Here is a 26,021-nt window from a genome sequence, read left to right as displayed (position 1 = left end):
AACTAAAACGGTAAAGGGGCGCCCTACGACAGCGTGTCTTCAGTCTTCAGGTGAAACGGATTGTGGGACAAGGTCCAGAATGAAAGATTCTTCAAAAGGGAAAAAATTCCGCCGGACCCCGGGAGCCGGCCGCCTATGCCGGGGGCGATCTCAGGCCTCACCAGGGCAACACGACTTGGGGAGGGGGCAGGAGCCAAGCGCCCCCTCTCAGTCCGCGCCATCTCACCGCCTCTCGGGGGCCTCCGTCAAGCGGTTTAGGGAGGCACCGTATCACATTGTTTTCCAATGCAGTCAGGTCCACAAATGGACCCCACTTACTTTGAATAGTGAAGCTGCAGCAGGTGCAAATAAGGTTTAAACAGTGTTACAAGAGCTGCTTAGAACTCTGAAGTATGGCACTCTACAACCAGGACTTATGCCATTTATGTAAGGCAGTGACATGGAAGCAAGTCAGGGACAAAAAGCATGAACGAACATTCACGTATGAAAATCTTATTTGGAGAAGGGGTAGAATCCAAACGCCCCCTGCCAGTTCGCGCCACTACACCGTATGTGGAAAATCTGAAGCCATCATTCTACAAACTCTCAACGCTTGTTATCAGTGCATGAGTTTCATGCTCGATCGATTGAGCTAGCCGGATCGGGCAATAAAAAGTATAAAATAGTTATGTAAATAGTTATTTAATAAAATGTTTTACTCTGTTTCTTTGCTGGTATGTTGTGTATATTTATAATATTTGCATAGGGTTTGCCGTTATTTTGGGCGGTGTGGGTGGCGGAGTCGAGCTGTTTTGCAGCCCTCATGGTGTGGAGCTCAGTTCATTTCACTATTTTCGTATTTCTCATGAAGGGTTATTCCTAATGTTTGTATTTTACCGAGGTCAAAAAGAGATCGAATTAGTGGTCTACTGATTTTGCTCGATTACTTTTATTTTTTTTACACGATTTTTCACTATCTGCAAAGACTAAACAGAGTATTGCGACTTTGTGCTTGTTTGTAAATAGAGAATGATCCAAAGAGAACCAATTGTAAAACAGTAAATGCTTGGATAATAATCAATCAAATGGAGAGACAAGCAGGTACGACGGATTACAACAGGGGTAAAGGTCTGAGTTAACTACCGTTCACTATCTGCAAAGAGAGAGTACTACTAAGAGAAAAGAGGGGAGTGGGGGGGGGGGGCAGCGTTCAAAGCACATCAGCGTGCATAAACACGAAAACGTTTTTACCTATCACGTACTTGACATTTGACAGCTTTTGATATTTGCTATTAAAAAACCATTGAAATTCACAGAAAAAACCATAGGTTATACTCCATATATAGTTAGGAATTTGCATTTACAAAACCTTGAAAATTCAATGAAAAAACCATTGGTTGTAGGCCATATATAGTTAGGGATTTGCATTTAGAAAACCTTATTTTACTCGCATAAAACCATTGAAATTCCATATATAGTTATAAGCGCTAACTATATATCGCGCACCCGCAATCCACTGCTGATGATGTCACATATTACATCATTCATGACATGGTTAGTGACATCACTGATGACATCACTGATGACATCACTGATGACATCACTGATGACATCACTGATGACATCACTGATGACATCACTGATGACATCACTGATAACATCTCATTTGACATGACTGATCACATCACTGATGATATCATTCATGTGATAATACCATGAACCTCTTCAGACTCTAATATAACCTTAGATACAATCAGTGTAAACAGACAGTCACTCATCCATGGAGTTACTCACACACCTAGTCAGTTATGCCAAAAATTAATCACACCTCCATTTTCTCAACTATACAGTTATACACACCTTACTTATTCAAACATATACTAACACATATTTACTTTACTCTTATACAATCTCTGATACATGTTCACAATGATCCATACAGCCACTCACACATTCACTAGCTCTTATGCACAGTTATTTATAGATGTCAACTCTCACATGTACTGTGTTTTACATATGTACTTAATTTGACATGTAGCACTGAGATATCCATTCACTCACTAATACACTCATGCACAGTCAACCGCCCATACAGCTGTTTCCACATGCAGTTTTGAATCTATACATATAGTGAATCAACTACTCATACATCTATGTACAGAGTCACACACCTCCCAGCCACCCATACACACACACTCAGTTTCCCATACAAATACTTGGACAACCAATCAATAACCCATACAGTTACTCATATAGCTACTGATCAACATATGCAGCAGTTTGTAGAACAACAGATATAATGATGCACAAATTAAAACAGTTTAGTCACTAACCCATGCACTCAGTGAGACACATTTAATCACTCACTCAATCAGTCAGTCATGCACCTAGTAAATCCTTCATCCAGACACTTATACATGCACTCATTCTTCAATATGTAAAACATGTTTTAACTTTACAGAAACATACAGTCACTGGATGTTGTAATCAGTGATGTCATCAGTGATGTCATCAGTGATGTCATCAGTGATGTCACTAACCATGTCATGAATGATGTAATATGTGACATCATCAGCAGTGGATTGCGGGTGCGCGATATATAGTTAGCGCTTATAACTATATATGGAATTTCAATGGTTTTATGCGAGTAAAATAAGGTTTTCTAAATGCAAATCCCTAACTATATATGGCCTACAACCAATGGTTTTTTCTTTGAATATATATATATATATATATATATATATATATATATACATATACATATTGCACCATTGCTATTTAATTTAAATTTAATTGCTGGTTTATATAGCGCTAGGATCGACTCCCGGAGGAGTATCTCCGCGCTTCGACCGCTGGGGAACCCGTCCTGGCTCACCATGAGAGATGGTCCCTAATGGGTATCTCTAAGGTGCGACCAAGCATCCCCGGCGGTCTGGGGGGGCCGTTGTGAAGATGAGGCAAGCTAATGCCCAGAGTTGCCGAGTGTGGTCCCTGACTGGAGTAGGCACCGAGGCGAGAATTATCGAACCCGCTGACCCTGGTCCACGACCCTGCCGCGTCGGGAATCGAACCCTGGTCCCGGGCCGTCCTCTGCTTACGGGTCTGCCGCCTCTAACCAGTGAGCCACACTACTTCGCTATGAACTGTAAATGTTAATGTGGTATCTTTTTCATGCAATTGGAATTGTTTGATAAAACAACAAAGTAAATAAAAAGTAAATGGTATAAATAAATAATACCGTACAAATCTGAAATAAGCTTGATTTGTCGCTCGAATTTAAGAGCTTGTAGAAAGTAGTGGTAGGGCCAGCACTCTGTTTTCCCCTCATCTGCATAGTTATAGCACGTGAGGTGAAATTTATTGATCAGTACTGGTAATGACTTCATGTTGATGTTGAACAGCATGGGCAGCTGAGAGGTCCAAGAGGAGTACCGCAGATACCCCGTTGCGGTCAACTGTATTCTTTAGGTCATCCCAGATGGCAAGGAGCGCAGATTCAGTGACTCTTCCCGGACGGAATCCTGTTAGGAAGTCTGAAAGTATGTCATTCTCTTCAATGAATTGTGACATCTGGGCGAACGCTGCTCTTTCTATCAGTTTGCCCAGGAACGGTCCATTTGTAATGGGTCTGTAGTTGTCAGGGTTCAGCGGGTCCAAGTTTGTTTTCTTCAGTAAAGGCAGTATATATGACTTTTTGAGTTCTTCTGGAAATATTCCAGTAATTAAGGAATCGTTGATGATTCTTTTTACTGGAGTGGCAGCAGAGGTTGTTAAAAGAATTGTCTTGAAAGTTTGTGGTGGACAGGTGTCAGAAGGGCTGCCGTTAGGGCTGCTTGCTATGACCAGGTCCATAAATTCATTGTGTGAGATGTGTTGAAAGGAACGGAGAGGCTTCATTAGAACATTCTTGGATTGTTTTGTACAAGGGTTAGTGCTGGTGCGTTGTTTCTGTTTTAAGTACGATTCCAATGTGTCTGCTTTGTCTGTGTAATGATTTGCCAGTTTCTGTGAAATCTTGAGTAACAGGATGAGTTCCTTCTTTGCAATTTGGTTTGCGAAATTCATTGAGTATTTTATAGAATTCTTTATTTGCACATTTAGCGTTTTGAATTCGGTCTGATAGTACCTTTGCTTAGCTTTTTTCGATAGCAGACTTGTATAATCTGTTAATTTTCTGTAGGTGAAGTTTGTCTTGTTTGGCGTTTTTGTGCCAGGTACGTTGCAGCTTTCTAATTTGATTTATGTCTTTTATTTCTATGTTTATCCAAGGCGCTTTTTTTTCTGTTCTGTTGTGTGGTTTTGAGTGGTATCAGGAAAACTTCCTGTAGCCATTCATACAGATTTTTGAACAGAATTTATGCTTTTCAGATTTGTACTGGATGTTGGTTGTGTTTCCAAGTGTTCCAAATTGATTTTGTTCCACGGCCGATAGGTGGATGGATGTAAGGTAGTTTTAGGTGAGTCGCTTAGCGCTGTTTTATGTTGGAAGGCAAGCAAGTGGTGGTCTGACCATGTGACTGCCAAAGAACCCCAGTGCTCTGTGTTTGCTCTTTCCTTCATGTGTTGCTCCCCCTGCCCCATGTTGGTCTAGCTTTCATGTGCTGCTTCTCCTCTCCTCCCCCACCAGCCTCTATTAGTATTTTATTCCACTCCACTCGCTGTTCCTTGACCCTCCCTTTTATACATATATACATATATATTGTTTATTTCATAGGCCCAGGCAGCAAATTGCTGCCAGCCCCTCTGCCTTAAAAAAAGCATGTTGACACTCACTGTATTTTTTATTTTTATTTACTGATCACCATGGATTGGTAAAAAAAAAGAGGTGGTCAGCGTGTTTTTTTTTTTTTTTTTTTGCATAGTATCTTCAATGTCAGTAGGTCCAAAAGACTAGACCGGTTTGCTTTGCCAGGGCATGCTTTTATCTGCCAACTTTAAGCACCTTCTATTGGTGCCTGGTAGCATCTCAAACATAAACAAATGATTGACTGACTGCACTTTTATAGAAATCACTACCGCAGCACTGTCTCTTGGTGCTGGTCTTGGAGAGCCTAATTACCAAACAAGCAAACTGTACTTTCACTCTTTTGTAAAGACAGTAAGTGAGGTGGTCTGTCTTAACCTCAGCCATGCGGTGCCGATTTACCCCCGGTGCTGGGCCCTAATGTAAATGGGTGTGGTCATGACGGAACGGTTCCGTCATGAGCACAGCTCGACCGATGCTCATGACGAAACCGTTCCGTCATGAGCATCGAAAGGGTTAAGTCAGTTGGGAGACTTCAGGACATGAATAGTTTGGACCAAAAAGGAGCAGTCACGTCACTTCACGTTGCGAGACAAAACCTTGAAACTTCTAGCAAACCTTGATTATTGCTGCAAGGTCTTTGAGCGGTGCATACTCCTTCAATTGGGTGGATAAATAAACTGGGACTAATTGATTGAGACATTTGAAGGTATTCTATTTTGAAAGTAATTCATGCTGCGTGCAGAAGCCATTGGAATGATTTCTGGAATATATGCCGGATCTTCCTTTCTCTGGAAAAAAAACCTGCCATGAATGTTATATTCTGCGTTAGCTGTAACTGGCCTGTTAGAAGGCCTGAATGTAAAGGCATTACATGAGTTCAAAAGTTAATGTATCAGTTTTCCAACCAGAGCTGCTCTGTTCGAGCTCTGGAGGGGGAATCCATCAGATTATTTTCAGTTACAAAGAAGCATGACAGATGTGATCTTGGGAGGCAGGGGCATGTCAGCAACTAATATAAAGTCCATGTTTTTAACTTGGACATCTGGTTGTAGAGTCCGACTGAACGTGGGACTGCTGGGGTTGGAGGCAGTTGTTCTACCTCTATCACTAAAAGAGATTGCAATCTCTTGGAGAGCATTCAAATCCATCAACAGTTTGATTTAGCAGGGAGTCCAGTGCTATAGCAGAGTCCGAGTTTCAACACAACCGGATGTACTGAGAGATTTAATTGATTTAGGATTGTGCATTGACTCCAGAGCCCTGGAAGAGTATAAAGAGCGGACATAGATAGATGTTAAAAAAAAATAAGTGATGAGGGATCCCGAAGGCACCTACTGACCTGGTTTATCACTTCAAAGAAGAATGGGCCAAAGTTTGACTCTTTTAATCCAATCCTGCAAAGAGGAATTAAATCAGTTGATGCTGTAGGTTGAAGCCTTTGGCACGAAGGACAAGGGGTGCATTATGATGCTGTGGCCTACCGTATCAAAGGCTGCTAACAGGTCTAGCATGACCAGAAACACTGCCTTTCCTTCAACTGAAAAGTTTTGTGTGTCATCCCAAAAATCTAGAAGATAGTCTAAGTTCCATGCTTGGAACTAAATCCAACTGAATTGGGGATAGATGGTAAATGTCTAGTTAATTTTGAAGTTGTTGGGTTACCAGTTTTTCTAAGATTTTTAGCGGATCTGGCAAGTTAGTAATGGGCCGATAACTGGATGGGTAGAGGCGAAGATCTTAGAGAGGGTTGAGTATATTTTCTTAGCGTTTCCTTGGAATGCATCCATCATAAAGAGATGCATTAATCAGGTGAAGAAAGATGGAAATGAAAGCAAGAGCGTTCAGGACAGAACAGGACCTCCAAGTGAAACGGTGAGTTTGAGGTTTTCCTGCAAGGGTAATCTGTCAATATTTGGCTGGTCTTGTTCTGTAGATATCCCTCTCCGGGTAATCTAAGGCTGCTTGTAGGGTGCTGCTCTATTTTTGCTTTCTTGACATATAGAATTTGTTACATAATTTAAATATCTTTTGTAACTCGTTGTGTTGATCTAGAAATAGGTTGGGAAGGCAAACCCCACTAGGTGTTAGAAAAAGCTGTAGTTGGAATTAAAAGTTCATTGGGAAAAAATGACAACAAAACCCTGTGCCTTCAGCTTTAGGTGACGGGGAGTAGATGCAGCAGTCTCCTTTGTCTCATTTTTTTCAGTGGCTTCCCTGGGGATGGGAATTGCTGGAAAGGATGTATGTGACAAGGGTTCTCTTATCCCTGAAACTTCAGAACAGCAAAAGGCTCCATCGTTAGGAATGTGCTGGCTAAAACTGGACGTCCCCCCCACTCCCACCCAGTGTATCCTTCTCAATCCTGTCTCTCATCTCCTTCTTAAGCAAATCCACCTCCCTGCCTGTGGTGTGATCAGGAAGGATTTACTCCTATAATGGACAGGAGATTGTAGAGATGTTCTGTTTCCAGAAGGCTGGCCCAATGTTATCTACCAGCCCTTCTCATCATCCTCTAGCTGCCTAGGGTGGCGAATCGTCTTGCTCTCTCCATTCTGTTTCCCCATCTTTCTAGTTGGCCATATCTTTGTAACGTCAGCTTTGTCAATGACACCATCTTAGGAGAGGGGATGTGCCCGCTTTCCATCACATTTCTGCGTTTTGTCATCCCCTGCCTTTGTGGTGGTGCTCCTCTGAGGCACATTTTGCTCATCATACGCAATGTTAGGACTGTAATGCTTGCCGTAGCATCTGTACTTGCGACTGTTCAAGGTTTAGGCTGGCTACTCCCCATTTGTTTTGGTTTGTTGGGCTTTATCCAGCCCAATCATTTCCTCCACTTCAGTGCAAGTTAAAGGAAATATTAGATTGCTCCATTTTTTTCTTCTAAATCTCTCTAACTGTTCTTAAATGTAAGCATGTATTGCGTTGGCATTTGTATTGGTCTTTTTACCCTTAAAATACCCACAGCTCCAAGACCACCCGCAAGCTTTGGTGTCTCCATAAGTTCCCTCAGCAGAGCATTGGCATAAAGCTTGATAGAAGCCAATAAAAAAGAGCTTCTGCATTAGCAAGGTCTGACCTCTTTGGAGGGCGTACCATCAGGAACAATTGGATTGGTTGTTTAATTTTAATTAGTATTTGCCAGTGAAGTGGGATCAGTAGCCAAAATAAAGTGTTTACCAAAGAAGTATTAATGGAAATAATCTATACTCCATTTAGAGACAAGGCCTTCTCCTCTTCTGTGAATTTGGAATGCTCTCTGGGAAATACCTTTAGGGCTAGACCGTCTGATCCATTAACATTTGTTGACAAAACAGCAAACAAGCCTGTCATTGAAGCATCAGACTTGATAAAAATCTAGAATTAGTCAAAATCGTCCTCCTCATGGAGGGCAGATTAGAGATGTTGAAACCCTATATTGGGCGTCTGTCAATTAAAAAAAAAAACCTTCTCTCCGCAGGAGGGTTAAGACTTTTACTCAGGAAACTTGGAATTTAACATCAAAAGCAGTTGCATAATTATTTCTTGTTTTGAAGTCTGTACATTGATAGAATTGCATTTACCCGGGCTTCTTGTGCTTGTAATTCAGTTAGAAACTCAATAGCCAAACTGCATGGGTTTGGGGACAGGAAACAATTGTTAAGACTGGCTACGAGAAGTCTGGTCCAGATGCATCACACTATCACCTGAATCAGATAGTTCTCTTTTATTTTAGCAAGTATTTTGAGTTTAGTGTTCAGCAGAGAAATGGGCGGTACAACGAACAGTGTTCGCCCTTTACAGTGTTTGTATAGCAAAACAATAGAAGGTAATTTTAAGTTGATTGGTAAACTATCCTGCTGCCTTCAGCATATCTAACAGCAGTTGAGTGTTTAAATTAATTAATCTTATATATAGTTCTTTTGTTATGGAATTGGTTTACCTGGCTGATGTTGCGTGATTGCATTTTCAACTTTGTCAAAGGTCTTTGTCAAGTTTAGTATTTGTTCCTTAGATATTCGTTCCATTTTACAGTCTGAAACAAAGTTCTCTAGTTCCACCATATCGCACCTCATTTTAGAGTCATAAAAGTGTTAAAATGATCTGCAGAAGCATCTGTCTTTGAGTGTATGTGCTCTGTATTGTCCTCTTATATGCTAAGGCAGGCTATTAATTTCCAGCTTTTATTGCCCGTTTCGTTAAGGTGTTTTGCGACCTAAGGTAATTTGCCCAAACGTGTTATTTTTTTAAAAAAAACTTTATTTATCATTTTCCAGAAAGAGAACAAGGTGTCAGGAGACTGTAGAACAGAAGATTAGATATGAGAGAAACACATTTTTTTTTCAAAAAACATAAGTCAGCAGCAAACACCAAAGAAAAAAAGAGAAAGGGACGAAGGATGTACATCAGATAAATATAACCAAGTCCATGAGCATCATAAAGAGGAGAAAGGGAAAAAAGGTTAGAAAATACAATAGACTAATTTTTAATTAGAGAGCCAATTCTCAAAAGGTGCCCAATTCTTAGAAGCAAACAAACGCCTTCTCCTCCCTCTCAACAACTGGACCGATGACTCTACTTTATACCATGCAAGCATCCTTGCTTTCCAGTGACAAAAAGTGGGAGGCTCAGCACTCAACCATTGTGATGTTATACATAATCTGATCATAGCCATTGCAATAAACCGAAACGCTTGTGTATATCTCGTTCTTACAGAGGCCATTGAATATTCGTACCCAGTTATTATTAACTCCGCTGAGATCTTAACAGGAGTTTGAATTAACTGATTAATAAAAAATTCAATTTAATTTAGAAAAGAACATAGATCAGGACATGCATAGAACATGTGAATAGAGTCAGCAGAAAACAATTTACATCTAGCACAAGAGGTCCCTTTGGCGCCTCTGGCAACTCCCCAACTAGCTAGTTTGGCAGGGGTATGGTAGATATTAAACATATAGCTTTGAGTGCGAAGCGTGCTAGAAACTAAAACAGATCTGGCTAATTCCAATGGAAATTTTAGATCTATAGATGGGACCCCAATTTTACCAGCCCACTTACTATTCTGAACAGCTAGATCATCAGGGAGTTCAGACAGAAGACATTAGTAAAGAGCACCTATTCTAGACTTTCTCCGTATTAATTTGACAATAGTAATTTTATCGAACATATTAGAATTTCTAGGGAGATTCTTGTCAAGGAAGCTTCTGACCTGTAAATATTTAAAGAAGTGATTAGATTGTAAATGAAACTTCTCCTTCAAATAGGAGAATGAAGCCATCTGGCCTAACTGAGCCAAATCCCCAATTTCCTTCAAACCAATAGAACTCCATTTGATAATCATACCATCTTGAAATATTAGGGGTAATAGTCCTGAAGCATTAAATGGGGTATAATAATTGAGCTTTGAGATGAGAAAGTGGCGACGGATTCTTTGCCAGACCGAGAATAAGGCCCAACAAACCTTATACTTTGTTTTTTTAAAGTAGCTTGATTCGAGGACCCGAGTTAGAACTCCATTGGCAGCATCGCCAAGCGGTATTGCATATATAGATGGGGACATATGCAAAGGAATATCAGCTGAGACGCCCAGCAGGGGGATGCCAAAATGTTGTATCAGAACTGTCCAACCGCCACGCTCACGAGGTAGACCAGTCCACTTTGCCGCCCTTCTTGGTCTGCGATAGCCCCATAAAAATCGTTGGCATATCCTTTCTGCTCTTATTAATGTTACCTTGGGAATTAAAAGTGGGATAGATCTAAAAAGATATAGAAATTTCGGGAGGACAAGCATTTTTAAGATGTTGCAACGTCCGAAAAGAGAGAGATGTAGATGGTCCAATCTCTCTAACTTAATATGAAGTGAGTCAATTATAGGAGAGTAATTCAGATCAGGGATCTGATCTACATCAGCAGAAATTTGCACACCTAAGTATGTAGCCTCTTGAACTACAGGAGCCTGTGACGGGGGCATGGCTATAGATTGAATAATTTGTGCCTTTGCGACATTTAACTTGTAGCCAGATATGGCACAGAATCTGGCCGAAAGGGTCTCTAAGGCACTAAACAAAGGACCGACATTGTCAGTTAATTCAACAATGTCGTCGGCATATGCCAATGCCTTGTACTCCACCCCCTGGACGCTAACTGGAGAAATACCCTGGGACCTTTCGATCATACTGAGGAAGGGGTCAATAAACAAGGCAAATAGGAGGGGAGAACAGGGACAGCCTTGTCTAGTCCCCCTGCTGATGGAGAAGTACTCTGATTCCTTCCCTGAGATTCGGATTGCAGCAGTTGGAGCCAAGTAAAGGGCCTGAAGGGCCTGGATAAATTCCGCAGCAAATCTTTTCCAGCGCATAATGGCCCATAGGAATCCCCAGGAGACCCTGTCGAACGCCTTCTCGGCGTCCAACAGGATCACCCCGAGAGACGAACCTGTGGCCTTAGCCCAGTCAAGGAGGGCAATAACACGCCGAATATGATCAGTTGTGTCCCTGCCGGGAATAAACCTGTGTTGACGAGCTGAGACCAAAGGGACTATAATTTGAGCTAATCTAAAAGCTAGGATTCTCGAGTAAATTTTACTATCGGTGTTAATAAGTGCTATTGGTCGGTATGAAGAAGGATTCAACTCGTCCTTGCCTTTCTTCTTATAAAGAACAATTATCGCCCGTCGCCAAGAGTCGGGAACGATCCTGGCTTGAGCAGACCTGAAAACATCAAGCATTTCTTGCTTAAATACTGATGAAAAGGTCTTGTAGAACTCTAGATGAATATGATCAGGACCAGCTGCTTTGCCATTGGCAAGGGATTTCATAGCATATTCAACCTCCTCCCAACTAATAGGTGCCGAGAGGGCTTAATTTTGTTCTTCTGTTACCCACAGAATGTCTAAAGGGTAAAAAAACTGATCCAAACTTGCTTGTTGTTGTTGAGTAATAGTGGGGTCTTCTGTATATAAGCTAGAATAAAAATTCACAAACGTGCATGACACCACTAGGAGTTTCCTGGACGGTACCAGACTGATCCATAACTCGGACAATCTGATTAGCCATAGCCCTCTGTTGTAGTCTCTTCGCAATTACCTTTCCTGAATTTTCCCCAAATTCATACATTAGAGTTCGAAATTGGGTATATTTAACTGCAAGATCTTTATACACTAGTTCGAGCATATTAGACTTTGATATTGCAACCACTTTCTGACTGCTGGACACGTCTTGACCCAACCGAATATTGGTACTCAGATCGGATTCTGCTTGTCGTAGTACTTCTAATCTATACTTGATTTGCTGCTGCGCTTGCTTCCACCGATAAGAAGCGAATCTTTTAGTTTCTCCACGCAAGGCAGCTTTGAATATGTCCCAGACAACACAGTCAGGAGCGGTCCCCCTATTGATATTCATAAATTCTACAATCCAAGCAGCCATCTGTTCCTGATATTGCTCATCTAAAAGCAGCTTTTTTTCAAAAGTCCATGATCTGATCTGTTTGATAGGGCGTTCCCATAAAAGATTAACAGTAATAGGGTTGTGATCAGATATGGTCCTGGGGGCAACTTCAATTCTAGCAGACCCAACAGATTGATCAGACATAAAAACATAGTCCAAGCGCACCATTTTATTGTGCGGGATGGAATAGAATGTGTAGCCGTCCTTATTTTGGTAATGATAATGCCACACATCAGTCAGACCATGTTCTACAAGAAGGGTCTGAAGGGCCTTAAATACTTGGGGCTTCCGACCAGCATAACCGTGATACGTTAATATATTAATTTGACTGGATATATTAATGTTGAAGTCGCCACAGAACAACATTGGATGGGGCCAGCCTGCTAATTCCACATTTAAATTCCTAAAGACTTGGGGGTCTCCAGGTTAGGAGCGTAAATCGAACAGATCAAAAGAGGACGGTTATTTACCACCAATTCAAGAACAACCCATCTTCCAAGATTGTCTTCTTTCACTCTTTTAACCGACCCGACCCCTATTTTTAACAAGATGGCCACACCCCTGATCGTGGATGTTTGGCGAGAGCAGGCAACTAAGTCATACCCGGGAGATCTTAAATATCCTCGACTACTCCAAGGGATATGGGTCTCCTGCAGACAAATTAAGTCTATCTGCATAATTTGAAGAATTTTATGAAAGATCCTGCGTTTTTTAGGGTCATTCAGCCCACAAATGTTCCAAGTCGCACAACTGAGCCTATCCCCCCCCCCCCCATTCGAGATTTGCAAAAACCAGCAGCCTAAGAAACCCACTTTACTAGTATAGCAAATATTTAATTCTCTAAACATGAATTTGCACAATGTTTCAATTAGCACCGTATAGAATATTTCGAAGCTTAAGCATGATCCTAAGAAAAACAAGCATTTACAATGCAATGGTCTCGGCATTATTAAAGATAGAGCTATTGGCATTGCTCATGATTTTTTTTTTATCATAAATAAATGGCATTGTCATTTACAATGCCAATAGTTTAATCGTTAAATAAATGGCATTGTCATTTACAATGTCAATAGCTTAATCGCTCGCTTGCAAGCAAATGCATGACCTATTGCATTTACACCCACACAGAGCCACACGCACAAAGCCACCCACACACACATAAAGAGCCACCCACACAGAGTCATTCACATAGAGCCACCTGCACAGCCACCCTCACACAGACAGAGCCATCCACACAGAGCCACCTACCAAAAATCTATCCACACAGAGCCACACACACATCCACACACAGAGAGCCACACAGACAGCGCCACACACAGACAGCGCCACACACAGACAGACAGAGACACACACACACAGACAGAGACAGAGACACACACAGACAGAGACACACACAAACGCACAAATGCAAATTACATCCATGCTGGAGGCCCTCGAAGCACAGCATGTAAGGCCCTTTTGTCTGAGAATTTCCTATGAAACCCCATGATGGTAAGGTGTTACTGTTCTTATATTCTTAGGCGCTAGCCTGTAGGGACTGTCTGCTCGGGCCTAGATCTCACCCAGGGAGTGGACACTTCCCAAGAGTTGGGGCTTGTCACAGGTTATTGGAGGGAGAGCTGCCTCCAGCAGGGGGCCCGGGGTCCCAGCAGCCTTCCTTCCTTCTGGCCCGCAAGGGAATGCTTGTATATGTGTATTACAGATTGCATCTCGATGTGTATGCTGGCTTGCTGAGGTCACATAAGAGTAATGCAATGAAACCAACAATGTTATCTCTAAAATAATTAGTCATCTGCAACTACCTCAGCGGGCATTGATGATCAGGGGCCCATCCAAGGGATGAGCAGCATGTGTATATTAGTTTACTCCCTCTGGTATGTGTGGTACTGGGTATTGGTTATTGGAACACCAGCTATCATTATCGGCTGCCCATAGAGAGCCTTCGCATTTGAGCCACGGCCGGATCTCAACAGGGCACTAGGTTACTTGAGGGACAGTTGTTGATCTGGGCTGAGCAACCAACCAACCTGTGATCTGAACATTCCAGTTGTATCGATCAGCTGCCGAAAGGCTTCTGGGGTCCTAGACCTGAATGGATCGGGTACAGCTGCATTACAAAATGCACATAACACTCACCCACCTGCATAGGATCCGCTCACGGTGCCATGGGTCACTGTAGAGGAGGCACGGTTTGTAAAAGTGTATATCGAAAACACGGTATTAAAAAAAGATGTGAGCAGTCTAAATAACATTGTAAAAAATGGGAATCTGGGGTCTCCCAACCAGACATAATGTCATGTTGAATAATGTAGTGCCTCCGAGACAGTGAGTCGCGATATAGCGACATATAACCACATAAAAGGAGATCAAACCTGAGTGTTGAACTGAACTGCACATCAGTATGTGCATTTCTGAAATCTAAACCCTAGGAAGATTGCTGGAGGAATCCAAGAATACTACCCAATATTCACAATGCGTCTGCTTGAACTGCACAGAACCGTACCCAGCTGAGACACTGCTTTAACATGGACTGTTCTCATTCTTCACTGGGAAGGCATGATCAGGCGGTATTGACATCTTGCCTGCGAGATTCGCGCATGCGTGTGTGCATTTCCTCTCTAATTGACTTTAGAAGAGGAACGGTTGACGCAAACTGAATTCCCAAGTTTGTGTGTGTTTTTAAAGTTTACAAATATGGTTTGACGCGGCACCGATGCTATTCCATACACAAAAAACGTAGAAAGAGCGCTGCTTTATATGGTTAGCCAGTGTTTCTGAAAGGCTTCGCGGTGTGCGCTGCTGGAGAGAAGGTTGAAGCAGGGCCACAGGGAGAATGTTCGAATTTTCCTCCGATTTCTCTTTGAGTATTTTCCTGGGCGCAGTCTGAGCTGTGGGTGGTGAGTCGTTGTACCCCAGCATGTCGAACTAGGGAGATTACGGTAGGGGAGGTAGTACCTGGCCGTACAGATGAACCGGGGCGAGCATAGAGCGCTGCCAGGCAGGCACAGTACCGCAGATCTATCACAGGGCACTCTGCCAGCCAGTGCCCCCTCCCAGCACGCGTTTGCCTGGAGTCTACACTCTGACTGCTCGCTGCCGCCGCAGAGTTGTGGACTGACTGTGATTCGGGGCCTGCCTGCTCTCAGAGGGTGAAACATTACTCTGCCCGGTGATGTGATAAGCTTTATACACTTCGGGTCCGTCTCCCAGGCCTGTGCCGGCATGTTTGCCTGCACGCTGAACCTGAAGGCGTGCTAATGTCATGCGGGGTGTTTTAGCATATATTGCACAGCTTATTTGCATGGGCTTTCCTGGAAGATGTCGGTTGAAGCAGCGTGTGCTGTTGTGTGCCAGGGGCAGTGATCAGCAGTCGTGTTGGTATCCCACAACTCCGAGCCTGGCTGCTGTTTCACTGCCTCTGGATAACATGTTAATACAAAACACTGCCCAGAAACAAGCATGGTTAACACCAAAAGTGGATGCCCACGTGCCTAGAAAACCGCCACAACACAGACCTCTCCAGTTTAGTTTGCAGAAGCCTGTTTAATTAAATCGCATAGGCAAATTAACCCGTTCCTGGCAACTTGGCTTAGCAGCACCTTTTCCATCAATGGATTCGGCTGTGCTCCCAGTAGAGTTTACCACTGGTTGTGCCTCTGGGTACAAGTACCAGTTTGCGGTCTTGCGAGGACAGCCCGGGCAGAAGGCGAGAGTCGGCGTGCCCTGGGCATAGGCTCTGTGTCAGATATGGCCGTGCCAGGGAGAACTGTTTAGTGCTTGTGCACATAATGCAGATCCGCGTTTGTGCATTTCCGTGTCGGTATACGTTTATATGCACGTGTGTGCGTTTGGGTGGCTCCGCGAGTTATAGTGTCTGAGCTGCCAGCAGTTGGGCATCCACTCCCGTGATGAGTTTGTGACCCGCTGGTTCTAGCAGGGGTCCCATGCCGGGCGCGCTGCTCAGCCTCCCATGCTTGCAAGGTCGGTAACGTAGATTACACGTAAGAAGGTGTTGCCGAGGCCTGTGGTCGTGCCTACAGCAGGCCGGGGGAGGGGCTGACAAACATGATGGGTAGGTGGAGTGTGGTGAAATCGGAACTCGCGGGGTGCCCGGTTATTTTGCTTTTTTTATTTCCATGTCAGTGATCGGACAGACGAGTAAACCGCACCACTGGGGTCACATGCAACAAGGCAGGGGAGGGAACTAATCGACCCCAGACTCATTCTATCAGCCTCGGAAGAGTGAAATGCCGCGTTTGCCTGTCTTTTGACGTCACTAGCAGACCTCAGCAAAGCATTAGCACACGGAGCTACCTTAGCAGATGTTGGCGTATGCCCCGCCGCTGTTAATCGTGAACTCGAGTTCTACTCTGGGGTTGGTGCACGGGCCATGCACAAGGTTCAGTGAGTCTCTTCTGGGACACGGAGGCAAACATGGGGAGGTGGGCCCCACGGGCCGGCGTCCATCCGGTGAACAGCTGATTGCTCATCTGCCGCCGGTCGCGCTCTAACTGTGATACATCTCACCTGTAATTGATATAAATGTGTGTGGCACCCGCAGAATTAGAGCACTCAGATTGTTTTGACATAGCTCAGTGAGCTGAGCGCCAGGTTCAGAGATCTCACCCTCACCAGCTTGTCAGATTTCAAATCCCTGCGGCACTGACTCAGCCCGTCATCTTTCAGACATCAGGCTGGCTAATAATGCTCTTTATTCACACAAGGCAGAAGCCAGTAGTGGGCACCATCAGAGGCAGGCGTGGCGGTACCAGGTGCTGGCCCAGCAGTTGTCACACAGACTAGTGATATAAATGGGCCCATATGGTCGCCTTTCTTCCAGCCCCGCCTCACTACAGATTGGGTTCCAGTTGGGAACCGCGCCGCCATGTTGGATAAGAGAGCCCCAGCTGCTGGGGGGAGGGCTTTCCTGGCAGGCCGTGGGAGGGGCTGACAAACATGATGGGTAGGTGGAGTGTGGTGAAATCGGAACTCTGCAACAAAGCAGGGGAGGGAATTAACCGACCCCATACTCATTCTATCAGCCTCGTAAGAGTGAAATGCCGCGTTTGACTGTCTTTTGACGTCACTAGCCGACCTCAGCAAAGCATTAGCCCACGGAGTTACCTTAGCAGATGCTGTGCTCTGCGGGACAGCCATGTAGCGTGGAGGACAGAGCGACGGGCTTGTCCGCTCTTGGTTTTGCTGTTCGGGGCATCGGCAGTTTGAATTTGCATTTAGAGCAGAGATGTCTTGTTCTTGTTTTATTTCCATGTCAGGGATCGGACATACGAGTAAACCGCACCGCTGGGGTCACATGCAACAAAGCAGGGGAGGGAACTAACCGACCCCAGGTACCCGTCATCTCTCCCTCTCTCTCGCTCTTGACACGCTGCCGGGAATCCATCTCCAACAAATTCTGGGTGCAAGATTATGTGCAGGGGATATTTGGAAGATCCGTGAGTTGCTGTGTCTCAGGGCCCTGCTAACGGCACACTCGTGAATACTGGCAAGATGATCACAATTAAGAGGGCTGTATTCAGGAAACAGTTGGGACAGTCATCTCTATGCGGGGCCGCGGGGAGGGGGGTCGGCCACCCCGGCCCATAGTACTCTTCGTCATCGTCCCCCCGGGAGGCACCAGGGGGCCAGCCGCAGCCACCCACCCCCAAACCCATTGAAAGAAGAGAGAGCGGAGAGCGGGAAACAGACAGGGGAAAGAACACGGACACACGGACAGCGAAAATACACGGAGACCGGGAGGGGGGCGGGAAACAGACAGGGGGCGGGAAACAGACAGGGGGAAGAAGGCACAAACACACACGGACAGCGAAAATACACAGAGAGCGGGAGGGGGGCGGGAAACAGACAGAGGGAAGAAGGCACGGAGGCAAACAAACACGGTCTTACCTTCACTGCGAAGGATAGAAAATGGCGGACACAAGCTTCCGGATTTTGAGGATTTGGGGGCGTGGTTTTGCTGTCCTGAGTGACGGACGACGTCACAGGGCTAAAGAATGCAAAAAATCACGCCCCCAAATCCGAAAAAGACGGGGCTTGTTTGAAGTGACGCATCTCTCCTCCAATGGCTGGCCTCCGTTTAGGAAGCCAGCCAATGAAGGAGAGAGGGGGCACGGAGGAGGGACATTCACCGCTACTCAGACTCATTAAATCTCCGGCCTAAGACTGCGCAAGCGCAGCCTTTTAGGCCTTCGACCTAAAAACAGTCTCCTGTCCACAACCCTCCCCAGTGCAAACACCCCTCACCCCCCATGTGGAGCAGCAGGACCATAGTCCTTATGATGGTTAAGTTGGTGAGCACCCACGCTCCGCTATATCCATGGTCCCCCCTCCCTGGAAATTACAGATGACCCTGCCATCAAGAATGAAAATACTAATCGAATATACAACAATCAGGTCATCTTATGTCTCTGCAGATTTCAAAGATGTTCCTATCCCAGTTTAATGAGTTACATGAGACCATTTGAGCTAGATAGAGTCCAAGAACTCCTTTGCAGGTATCTCAGAGAGAAAGTACTTTGTTTGGACTTTGAAGATAACTTTTAGCTTTGCTGGGAAGAGCAGGAAGACCTGGGCTCCCTTAGCCTGAAATAAAGATATCCGCTGGCAAAGATGCCATCGCCGGTCAACTGTTTCTGAGCAAAAGTCAGGCCGGACAAAAAATTGACACTTCTTGGCCATGCGCTTCTTGTTTGGTCTAGCTAGGTCGAATATTTTCTCACGAGCAAGAAAGTTGTTGAAACAAACCAGAATAGTTAGAGGATAGGCATTTAGTGCTGGATGAGGACTGCTTTTTGTGAAATGGAAACCTATGTGCTCGTTGTATTTCCAGGTTCCAGTCCCATTGCGTGACTTCTGGGAAGGCCTCAGTAAAAAGCTCCACTATAAACTGCCTGACATCCTCGTCTTCTTTATTTTCATCAATGCCTAAGATTCGCAGATTATTTCTTCTTGCTCGGTTTTCTAAATCTGAAAGTTTCCATAGAATATCCTTGCGTTGTTCTTTGATCTCCATTACCAGTTCCGTCTGAGCAACTGCAGCATCCTCTAGAGCAGAGATCCGCTCCTCTGCTTCACCAACCCTTGCTGAGGTGTCAGTGCATGTTTTAACCACTCGGCGAAGGGAATTTTGCATTTTACGACAGGCTCCTTGCGTACGCATATTCTCCTGTCTAGTTGCCTCCCTATGCATAATAATAGTTTGGTAAATTGTTGAGGGACACCTTCTGAAACTTCTGTTGCACCGCCTAGGGAATTGCCAGCCACAGCTCCGTTGTTTATTGCAAATTCCTCTGGTGAGATGGTATATGAGCTTGTATCACTTGCAAATGCCAATGCTTTAGAGCTAAAGGCTTTACGAACTGTATTAGTGGAGTCAGCTGCATTCAGATCCTTAGAAGCCTCGCTAAGACGCCAGTCACCAGCTTCACTGTCATAATCAGACCATTGGAGCTCAGCATCCTCATCCCCCTCCGATAATGAATGATCTGAGACTGAATAGAATTTATCAGTGGCCTCGGTGCTCTCAGACCCGCTCGTATCTAGGAGATGCTCAGCCGGGAGATCATTAGAGTGGGGGGATCAATGAATTAACACTCGGCTCCATAGCAGAAATCAATTGGTTACTAGACTGGACTGCATTTCCCAGAATGCATTGGGGGAGGCAGTTAGAAATACTAGCAGGAGCAGAATTTAACATTTGTGCCGATGAGACCTCCACATGTTTATTGGGGTCAGAAAGCACTGTATTTTGTAGTAAAGCGCCAGCTGTAGATTGTGACACTGTATGAAATGTCTCAGCGCTATTCTGTAGAGCAGCATCGGTAACAGTTAAATCTAAATCTGAAACTGACACTGTTTGTTGCACTAGGGGCATTTTCTGTAATGCACTGTTCTGTCGAGAAAAGTGTCTCCCCAGAGCACTCAAAATCAAATGTTCAATAAATGTTCAATAAAGTTCAAAAAATTCAAAAGAACATGTACCTTCCGAACGCTCACAGTCCAACCAGAACCCGATGAAGATTTAACGAGAATATTTCACCCGACATTTCATTACGCCTGTGTGGCAACACAAACACCAAACCAGAATCGCACAGGGCCCCCGATGAAGGGCACAGCCCGAAATGCATTGGGCCAATGATTTGAATATTTTTACAACATGAGAGGAATCATGAAATGATTAACCAGTAAAGAAAAGCTTTGAAAATCGACTTACATGTTCTTTTGAATTTTTTGAACTTTATTGAACATTTATTGAACATTTGATTTTGAGTGCTCTGGGGAGACACTTTTCTCGACAGAACAGTGCATTACAGATCTGTATCCAACCCAAGTACAGAGGGTTTAACCTCACGGGCACCACCCACCTTTAAAGAACTTACAAATTACATTTAGAGAACCACAGGAGTGCGCATCCCGACTTCCAGTTCTGGATTCATGACTAGGGGCATTTTGCAATAATTCTGGCAACACAATAGTCACTGTAGGATCCCCCTCCTTACCGACCGAAGTTTTGATCCCTTTTAGTCCCTTTGAGGCGTCCTGCGGCTTCTCAGCACCTCCCACTCTGCCTAGCGAAGTCACGGCTTTCTCCTTTGATCCGAGTCGATCAAAGAGCTCCGGTAATGTTTGTCCATTCTTCGCCGTTGCCGCTGGGGTAGTGGATGGGGGGGGAGATTTCGCAGCAGCTGCTACGCGTCCCTTCTCACTTGCCCCCACAGACCGCAAACGCCTTGGATTCCGTTTCTGTATTGGCTCGAGCAGAGCCGCGGGTCTTCAAAGCAGCAACGGCCGCCTTTGTTAGCAACTTCGGAGGCATATTTTCCGATGAGGGTGAGGCGTCGTGACCGGAGCAGCAGTTACTCCTATGGGTCTGATGATTTGTCCGGGATACCGACCCAGCTGCACGCGGACACGAATGGAGAGCTGCCCGCCAGACCCAAAGTAGCTTGACGGTAAGCCCCAGTCTCACAGAGTCCAGTCAGGAGACGAGCGCCATAAGGTGGAGAGAGATCTAAGTTAGAAGTTTTTGAAAGGCGAGAGTATTCTTTTAAATTCTCTGGGATAAGAATGAGGAACGCCAGCCAGGAGGGTAGCCACGGACCAGAGGAGCTGAACACCAGCTTACTCGGCCGAGATCACGGCCGCCATCTTGCCCCTGCCCAAACGTGTTAATATTGAGTTTTGTTCTGTCCATTTTGCGTGGAGTTGTCTTTTTTTGTGAGTGACCCCTGGATTCCTTAGGTAACTTTGTCTAGCTGTAATAACTCTTGTTGTATGTCTGTGCAGTGTGTTCCGTTTCCCTACGTATTGTGGTTGAAATTGGGTGGTTCGGGAATCTCTGGTCTGTATGCTTCCAACACTTTAGTTCTAATTGACACCGATCCCTTATTCCTTAAATTTGCTTTCTCTTGCCAGTTTTCCAAACCACCTGTTTTGTTGGGTACCACCTATCTAGTTTCCACTTCCCTTTGTGTGTGTCATGTGCACCAGAGTTAAAGGAGAACATGTAACTCCTTCCTGAAACCTTGTAGGGGCATGGCTTGGATAAACTACTTCAGTTTGGTGTTGTGGGGGTGGAGTGGGGGGGTTATGGATTCTGGTCCTGTCAATAGTCGAGCCATCAGCTTCTTCTATGCCACGTTAAAGTTCCCCTCTTCCCTTGCAGTGTTTGTATCATCAGTGGAGTCTCCATTATTGCCACCATGTTAGATCTCACACAGTTTGGGACTAATACGTTAACCTAGATTAAAACATTGGAATGTTGAGGTCTCCATTGTAGAGAATAGAATGCACCTGTCTTCTACTGGCCGGTAGAAGCCCGGAGAGCAACATTCCAGTCTTGTTTCCTTTCACAGCTGCTGCTGTTAACAAAGGCCTCTCGGAGCCCGAGGGGATTTAAACCTCCTCGGGCTCCGAGAGGCCTTTGTTTTTACTAATTAGAACATTCTGCCCTCTAGCGGCAGAATGTTCCAATAGCCTTCGAGCCCTCCTAGCTGGCCTTCAACGCTGGAGAGGGCCTTTAATGGACAGTAGAGTCCACTAGGTCGGGCTCTAAGGCTGTAGTATGCTCTTATCTTCCCAGACTCAGGCCAGTTCTTCCCTTCTTAGTGTAAGAACACACAGGCTCTACCTAAAAAGCGGGCACCAAACCATGCTCCTTTTGAGGTTTTGCCTAGACTGAGCATGCATTGTTCTCTGCAAGACTTTTGTTTACATACAGTGGGCTTGCATTTGTTAGCTTCAGCTTCGCACTCCTTTCCTTCGTCCACATTTATCACGACATGCGGGCCTTATGTCCTCTTTTTGTGTGGGGCCCTCTCCAGGAGAATAGACAAGTACTTGTGTCCGTCCCCTGCTTACGTTTTTGGACCTACTTTTGTGTTAAAGCACTCCATATGAGTGCTTGTGTTTTCAGTTTGTCCATGTATCTTCTATTCACTCCCACCCACTCCCCTTCCATGCTGCATCTTTTCTCTCCTACTCCTTACCCTGCACTCTACTTTGTACCACTCTACTCTGTGCCACTGCACTCTATGCCACTCTGTACTACTCTATTCTACACGCATCATTGCAGGCTACTCTGCACCTGCCTACTCTACGGCACTATACTCTGCGCCACTGCAGTCTCTGTATATGCCATTGCACTTTAGACTACTGTACGCTACTGCACCCTCCACCACCCTAATCTACTCTACACCACTGCATTGTATGCCAGTCCTCTACTCCCCTCTATGCTTCTCTGCCATTCAATTGTACGCCACTCCACATAATGCCACACTACCTCACTCCACACATTCACCTCACTCTACACCTCTCAACTCTCCGCCAGCCCACTCTACTCCACTGTGAGCCCCTCTACACCACTCCAAGCCACTCTGCTCCACATCACTGTATGCCGGTATGCTCTCCACTGTGCAACCTGGCTAAAAGACCGTGGCAAACCCTAAGGCTCTCGCGTAGGTGTAACCTATTGACTTTGCCAGTGCTTGTTTTATTATCTACTTACCTAGGCCATTGCCATTCCATGCCTTGCGCTGTAAGTATCTTGCCACATGTCTGGTAAGGTAGAGGCATCCTGGTGCTGCATGTTTTTACTCCCAAAACTTGGATCAATTACAATCCCCCACCTACCGTCCATCTCACTCTGTTGCACCATAAGCCTTGAACTGTCCTCTGCCCCGGTGTGTTACGTCTATCATCCCTACTAAACATGTTTCTTATTAACTCTAGCTCTATTGGTTAAAGTGTACAGAGCCCGTTCTAGGTGCAGTGCTCGAGGGAGTGTTATGGTCAGTGCCAGCCCCAATCCTGTCGCATGCATTCGCGATCGCGAACCCTCATGGACCTATCTGCACATAGCACATTAACCACATATCTCATTCACCTTCCACCTTCCCGAGAATGGCATCCAAGAGTTGGTCAGACTCCTGCAGTTGTCACATATAACATTCTTGATTCTCTGTTGTCGATAAGAGACTGATGGGAGGCTGAGATGTTTGGAGTGATCCATTTTCAGTCTCACAGAATGTTAAACCTTGGACGCTGTACACCTGCCAATGCCTTTATAGGAGTCGCACAAGATGGTGTTGATCCATTAGAATGTAAACTGGGCTGCGCCATTCACACTTTGTAGCAGTGTCCCTCAGGTACAGTCAAAGCCAGCAAGCACAAGTGTGGAATGGCTGCCAGCATGCCCGACACCACAGGAGGCTTCATTCACTCAGCCTTTTGCTTAACCCCTTCGAGGCTAATGACGAGCTGGGCTCGTCATGGCGCTTACCTGCCGTGCGCTGATGACAAGGCCAGCTCGTCATAAAATAATGTAAAACAATAAAACCCAGCGCAGGACGGGAAAACGCCTAGCAGCCATGGGGTTAAGTTCTCTCTGAACATTCAAACCATCAGTCATAACTGATGAAGAGCCCAGGACTGACTTCCATTCGTCTCCTAGAGCTCTCACTACCACGCTGTACCTGACCAGGTACTAAGGCAAGTCACAGTTTGCTTTACTTAATGAGCGCAGGATGTATGGTTCTACTGACATCTCTGTACCCCATGCTCCCAACTGACGTGTTTCCTGCTTCAGTCTGCAGGAGACCTCGAGAATGATGAACGGACCGCCGCAGTGATCATAGAGATGGTGAACACGGCCAGCGGCTTCCGCATGCATGGCAGCAAGGAGCTCCCCTTCAAGCGCCTGTCTGGTGAGTGCGCCTCAATGAGGGACTGCGTGGTACAGCAGAGGAGTGAGGTTGATTGCGCCAGCTTGGTGGGTTCTGGAGCAGCAGCCGTGGTGCAGTGTGATGTTAGCAGTGCTGTGAGTGGGCTTGCAGTACGTGTGCCATGTTTGTTTGGGAGGCGGGATCGATGGGTCATGCTGTAAAAAAAAAAACACCCAATGTATTATATATTTAAAATAAAATATTGATCCTCAAGGGCTGGAGCAGGGCCGGGTTTCCGATTATGTAAAAGAGTCCAATATGTACTAATTGTATTTAAATCGGTCTTGTGAATAGCCTGCAAATCTGGCATTGCTATGGCATTATTTTCGACATTGGTGGGCACTGACACCAAGCACTGACTTGTCAATCCTCACTCAGTGCATGGGTGCCATCAACTTGGAAGCCACAGTGTTCTTTGACTTACTAATGTCTTAGGGGCAGGGAAACCATGATCTTGTTTTATATTAACTGCAACCCGAGGAGTTATCTGCCATCCTTGCCAGCACATTATTGCTGAGCATTTGTAAAATCCCTTTTAACCCGCCCTCTAATTAAAGAAGCAAGAAACTAACTCCATTACAGAGAATGAATGCTATTCATTAAAGTCAAGAAAAAAAGTGCCTTTGTGTTTTTGGAGTGAAATTTTGTCTTGGTGTGAAGCTCATCACTTTTCTTCCTTCTGCTTTCCCTCTTCAGTGGTTTTCGGCGAGCAGACCTACCTGGTCACCGTATCTGGACAGAAGATCTTTGTGGTGAAACGACAGAACCTTGCGCGGGAACCAGTCATTGTCTAGGGTGCTGCATTTGTCAGTTTTGATATAACGCGCACGACAGTCGCCCACTTCAGAGGGCTGAGTGCCCACGTTTTGACTCCATGGGCATGGGATGTGCTTCTGCCTATATGTCTGTTGCTGGCCTTGTGTGATACCAGATATGAGGGTCAGCAAAGACAAAAGACTGCGCATTTATGCCGCGGGATCCTTACACCCCATTATTGTGAGCCACTGGGATAACCGCAAGAGAAGGAGATAACTTGGCTTACTAACACTTTGAAGTGACAATGTAAAAGTGGTTTGTGCCCCTGTCTTTGAGAGGGCAGAGCCTGCAGCGTCATAATGAAAACCCAACAAGTGCGTACCACGTCTCAGCCGCTTTTGAATTCTATACTGCTTCAGTTTAAAATTAAATAAATTAAAATGCTGTGATAAAAGGTTGTCTATTTTTTTGAAATTAGTAAGGTTCTGCACACAAGATGTCCACCCCCTTCATTTACTTAAACCCACTTCCAGACCTGTGGACTAGGCCAGCTGTTACCCTGGCCAGACCCCCACATCTAGGAACCACTTGCTCATTATGCACACTGCATATGCATAATAATGTAAGTGCCTCAATACGATGGACTTTGAGATTCAAGATATCAGACCATAAGAAGAGAAGACATTCAATGTCACATTTTCGTGGTAAAGAAGGAATTATTTCCACCCTGTTCGACTTGCATTCAGGTATAGCATGGTGTCTTTCATCCTGAAAAGTTCTCCCCCAGTCCATCTTTTGGGCCCATTGATACTGCCTAGCCAAAGGTGTCGCCTTATTTTTGTCAGTTCAATATGTTGGACAAAATTT

At 45.0% G+C, this 26,021-nt stretch overlaps 1 protein-coding gene across 1 annotated transcript in view; it reads left to right on the top strand.

Annotated features, from left to right (window-relative positions):
* Positions 1-25,608, top strand: part of LAMTOR4 (late endosomal/lysosomal adaptor, MAPK and MTOR activator 4) — a 35,190-nt gene extending 9,582 nt beyond the window's left edge. Inside the window, exons 3-4 of the mRNA XM_086946000.1 lie at positions 24,263-24,380; positions 25,095-25,608. Coding sequence (XP_086802126.1) covers positions 24,263-24,380; positions 25,095-25,192 — 216 coding nt within the window. The 3' untranslated portion in view covers positions 25,193-25,608. The remainder of the gene's footprint in view (positions 1-24,262; positions 24,381-25,094) is intronic.
* Positions 25,609-26,021: the final 413 nt, after the last annotated feature.

Source organism: Lissotriton vulgaris, chromosome 12, assembly GCF_964263255.1.
Source record: "Lissotriton vulgaris chromosome 12, aLisVul1.2, whole genome shotgun sequence".
Classification (NCBI taxonomy): domain Eukaryota; kingdom Metazoa; phylum Chordata; class Amphibia; order Caudata; family Salamandridae; genus Lissotriton; species Lissotriton vulgaris.
Note: the sequence above shows the minus strand (reverse complement) of the source record. Positions and strands in the feature narration are given on the sequence as shown.